General features: G+C 38.8%; 1 protein-coding gene across 1 annotated transcript in view; it reads left to right on the top strand.

Moving 5' to 3' along the window:
* The window catches only part of LOC143024446 (uncharacterized), a 274,639-nt gene that overhangs the window by 180,793 nt on the left and 88,846 nt on the right, over positions 1-5,000 (top strand). Inside the window, exon 4 of the mRNA XM_076183252.1 lies at positions 4,528-4,614. Within this exon, the coding sequence (XP_076039367.1) occupies positions 4,528-4,558 (31 nt within the window). The 3' untranslated portion in view covers positions 4,559-4,614. The remainder of the gene's footprint in view (positions 1-4,527; positions 4,615-5,000) is intronic.

The raw sequence follows: 5,000 nt of genomic DNA, 5'->3' as shown, positions 1-5,000 counted from the left end.
TCCCAGTATTAGAAACTTCCTAGATTTAGAGATTCTCAATTGTGAGAACTATGTGTGATTAATTCCTTAGACATTGTTAAACTGATGCATATCTTCCTATTTCAAGGAAACTATGAGAGAAAATCATAACAAATCTCTAACAATTAACTCTATATTTCTATAGCTTAAATCATAGGTAACATCAGAACTATATAGAACACCAAGGCAGAGATAGGAAAGCACATATTGTTTTCTTTGTAAACACCTAGATCTGATCTACAAGATATCAAATCTATGCAAGTATATTTGTTATTGTATTTTGTTGGAGGAGTATTATGTTGTATTTTGTTGTATTTTCTTGCAAATATATCTTTTTATGCATTTCACTATACATTAGCTTCCTTGCAATTATAGAGATTTTTTGTTAGTAAAATTGTATCAATATAACTAGAATTATTTGCATAATTTTGGAACTCCGTGGATCAGGTTTGAATGCCCGCAGTGCAATAGTACTTGGTATTCGGGACCATTCTGATGTTAGGTCGCCTCCCCGCCTGGCCAGGGCTGTTGGGGACCAACGCGACATAACCCGCGCTGGGTCCCAGGAATCGAACTCACGACCACCTGCTCATGAGTTCGACACGGTATCCACCGGTCTACCACGGTTATATTTAATTTCGAGATTAACCCAAAGACGAAAGAACATAAGATTATAAGAATGAAGAAGACTGCAAGAGACCATAAGGTCTACACTAGGCAGTTCCATGTTCATTACTACCCATCATCTCTATCCATTAAATGATCTGATCTTTTCTTAACACAGCCAATAGTTTCAGCGCTCAGTAAATGGTTACTAAGTCTATTCCACTAGTTGACCACTCTATTGATAAACAAATTCTTGCCTATTTCCTTCTTAAATCTAAATTTGTCCAATCTAAATCTATTATTCCGAGCCCTGCCCTGCTGTATGATGATCTTGTCTGCATCATCCTTGTTAAAGCCTTTGATCCACTTGAACACCTCCATTAGATCACCCCCAACTCTACGTCTTTCCAGAGAGTACATGTTGAGGTGACTATGCCTGTCTTCGTAAAGTAAATTTCTGATCCCATGTACCATTTTGGTCATTTTCCTTTGTACTGATTCTAGTGAATTATTTTTTCTATAGGAAGGAGATCAAAACTATAGCGTATAGTCAAGGATAGGTCAAACTATCGCCTGATAAGAGTTTAATAACTACATTTTCAGTTGTATTTGTAACAGTCCTAGTAATAAATCCTAATGCTCTGTTTCCTGGATTTAAGGTCAGGACTCACTAACACTCCCAAGTCTTTTTCACATTTTATTTTCTTTAGGATTGTGTTATTTAAGTTATACTTGTTTTTTGGGGTTGTGTAAAACTACGTTTAACATACTGCACTTGGAGATAATGAAATTCATTTGCTATCACATAATAGTGTAATGAGACGGTTAACCCATGTTATTCTCACTGATGAAAAATTGAATAGTAAATTTATAAATCACAACTAATACCACATTCGGAGAAGAAAAGACTGGAGACGGGGAGTCTATATATTTCGAATGAAGAGGACTCCAGTTAGCAGTAGCTCCATGAGAGAGTGATCCAAGCGCCACGGGCCGCAAGACCTTGATTTCGTGCTCAACCAGCCGACCTGGGCTTCTCATGTTAGCTCAGAGGGAGACGAATCCAACTCCCACCAGGCGGTGCGGTAAGCTTAGGTCGGCTGGTAGAGCACGAAAGGGTCTAGCGACCCGTGGCGCTTGGATCGCTCTACCACGGAGCTACTCATATACATAGAATCCTCGTCTCCAGCGTTTTCTTCTGCTACGACTGTGGTATTAGTTCCTATGTTATTCTGTTGACATCAAATTCTTTATTCAGGCTCCCGGTGAGCTATTTGATTACAGTGATAGGGGAAGGGACTTGTAATTAATAAGTTTAAGTTATCTAATTTCCTTTTTTTTTTTTACTTATATTGAGTTAAGAAGAAATCTAAAAAAATCTAAGAACTTTTTGTACCATCTTTCACCGATTTCTGAAATTACTGTAATGACTATAATTTAATTTAATGATCTTTCTTACTTAGTAATATATTTCTTTTAATGAAAATAACCTTTCAACATTCGACATTAATCTTCGAATTTTTAAAATGTGTTTAATATAAATTTCATACAAAGCCCATATTTTTTCATTATGTTACGAAAAAATTCTTTATAAAACTTAATATTATATATTTTCTTTTCCCCAATTTCTAAGTTTATAACATGTGTTTTATACTATCTTCACAGTCTCCAAAATTTTAACATATTTCTAACCACTTTCTAAAAAATGTTGACATATAATACTTCATCAAACTAGTTAATTGTATGATTTTCCTTTTCCTTACCTATTCTTTCCTATATTTCTTTTCCCTCTCCTTTCCTCACCTCTTCTTCCTCTTCCCTTTTGTTTCGTTTTCATATTTGCTTTCTTCCATTCTCTCTTTTCTTTGGTATTATTACCTTTATTTTATTTCCCTTTCTTCTTTTTTCTTCCCCTTTCTTACCTTTTTGTTATTTTCTTCAATTTTCTTTCCTTCAGTACTCTCTTCCATCTCTTCCTCTTCCCTTCCCTTCCTTTCTTTTCCCTTCTTTTATCTTCCTATGTCTTATCTAGCCTTTCCTTGCCTTCCTTTCCCTCCTTTTTCCTTCCTACTCTACTCATACTTTACTTAGTCTTCCCTTCCTTTCTATTCCCTTCCTCCCCTTCACGCCTCTTCTTACCCCTTCCGATGCTTTACCTAACCTTCTCTTCCCTTTTCATACTTAACCTTGTTTTTCCTTTCCTTATCTTCCCTTCCTTCCTCTCACGTACCTTCTTTACCCTTCCTACGTTCTACCAAGCCTTCCTTCCCTTCCCTACCCCTCCCTTCCCTATCTTCTCTCCTCCTTTCTCCTCCACCCACCCCCTTATACCTCCAACACAAACCGGGGCTCTCATTCTGCCAGCTGATCAAGTCTCCTAAAGGTTAACATCAATACTGGATTCCTCCTGTCTAACAGACTTCCCCCCCCGCCCCTCCCTCCCTCCCTCCTCGCCCAACACTCTTCCAATATGGCCAACGCTGTCTGTCCCGACCAATCAGATCCCTTTCCCAACTTCCAGCATTCTCCCAACCTCCATCTGCCTTCCAGCTAGTCTTCCAATATGACATGCACTGCCGTCTGGTCCAGCCAATCATAGACTTTTTCCAGCCCGTAAGAACCCTCCGCCATCGACCACCACTTTCCAAGCCCTTGCCAATAATCGAAGATACTTTTGTGTTGGGACCGCCGTCCTGCCTCGTATGATACAAGAGAAGAGTCGACACCTCTTTTCAAGTATCCACAAAAAGTCCTTTATCCATCATCTTTGAATACCCTCATCAATGGTCTGAGGTCTTTTTGATTTGTGGTCAAGAAGTCAAGGAAGAGGAAGGTGAGAAGCTCACGACAGGAGGCGCTTAGCTAGGGCTTAAGCCGTCATCTTTCCCCTATTAGGAGCTTCTTGGACAGTTGGGGCAGGGAACTGACAGTAACTGCTGGGAATCGGGGAAGAGTGTGGTATTCGAACCCATAACCAAGCGAATGCGAGATCAGCACGCTTCCGATGAAGCCACCAGCGTACAATTATAAGAGTAAAAACTTAAAAGATGAAACTAACAAATCAGAGTGTTGTCAAATAATTATATCTAAGAGAGAGAGAGAGAGAGAGAGAGAGAGAGAGAGAGAGAGAGAGAGAGAGACAACAAAACCTAGTAGGGTATAAGCATCCTCACCAACAATTTCCTACAAACAACTAATTCATTATCTAAAACCCAACACTATTCAGTTCATTTTCAAATTTTATTTCATTCCACAACTCAACACCTATCAAGGATTCAGTTTCTAGAAAAATAGCTCAGAGCATAGAATATCTTCTGATGATGAAGTAACACTTTACATTCTCCCAGTGCAACTGTGAAACAAGTAATTCTATGCTTTCGTGTCATGTATTGTTACTAAAAATTATTCTGATTGAGCGACAGTTTTGGCAACAAGTAAATAAGACACAACATCCGTCTGTTTGCTTGTGGCGAAATAAAACGAACGTTATCTATATTCTGTTGTGGAAACGGACATCTGATCGTAGAATCCGAACAACGCTCCAACAACGAAGTCAAGTCAGAGTTTACGAGGAGCAACTTCGAATCTATGGGGTTTGGTGAATCAATAAGTACTGAAGGCCTTAATGCCTATTCATACGATGACGCTATGAAAGCGCCATCTTTTTGCATATTCAAATGTAACCTTTCAGACGTGTTGGCCGCGTGTACGTATGTACACACACACATACATACTCGTTCATATATATATATATATATATATATATATATATATATATATATATATATATATATATATATATATATATGTGTGTGTATGTGTGTGTGTGTGTGTGTGTGTGTGTGTGTGTGTACTTATATATGCAACTATCATCTAATCTTAAATTTTTTTCACCTTTTACAGAGGGTATCCTCTACTCGAACTACGGTTGTGAGGGCTTCGGTGAACAGCACCTAGGAAACTGGCGACGTATGTCTCAGCTCTCATACGGTGAGTCTGGAGTGAAGAGGAGTCACTCCATATCGTTGCCGCGGGTCCAGAGAAAGGTTACGGTCGGACCTTGTTTGCATGTTCATGTGTTCACACAGAATCGGTCTCGGGACGGCTAGCATAAGAATGCAGGACTCTACCGGGTGAAGTCGTTTGATCATGTAGCACACACACACACACACACACGCACACACACGTCAACCTGTGATGATACTATGTATGCTTATACTGCAGAAAACTTTGTTCTTTAAAACATTGGATTTTTTGGAAACCACCTTTGAAGCAGCCTGGTTTTGAAGCAGTTTATTTGTCTGGATATTGTCAAGGTTCTTAAAAATCATAACAATAATAGTAATCTGCAGGAAGGAAACTTGAGGAATAAAGTA

The sequence above is a fragment of the Oratosquilla oratoria genome, chromosome 4, assembly GCF_046742065.1.
Source record: "Oratosquilla oratoria isolate Oo_2021 chromosome 4, ASM4674206v1, whole genome shotgun sequence".
Taxonomy (NCBI): domain Eukaryota; kingdom Metazoa; phylum Arthropoda; class Malacostraca; order Stomatopoda; family Squillidae; genus Oratosquilla; species Oratosquilla oratoria.
The sequence above is the reverse complement of the archived record's forward strand: the minus strand, read 5'-3'. Positions and strand labels throughout refer to the sequence as shown.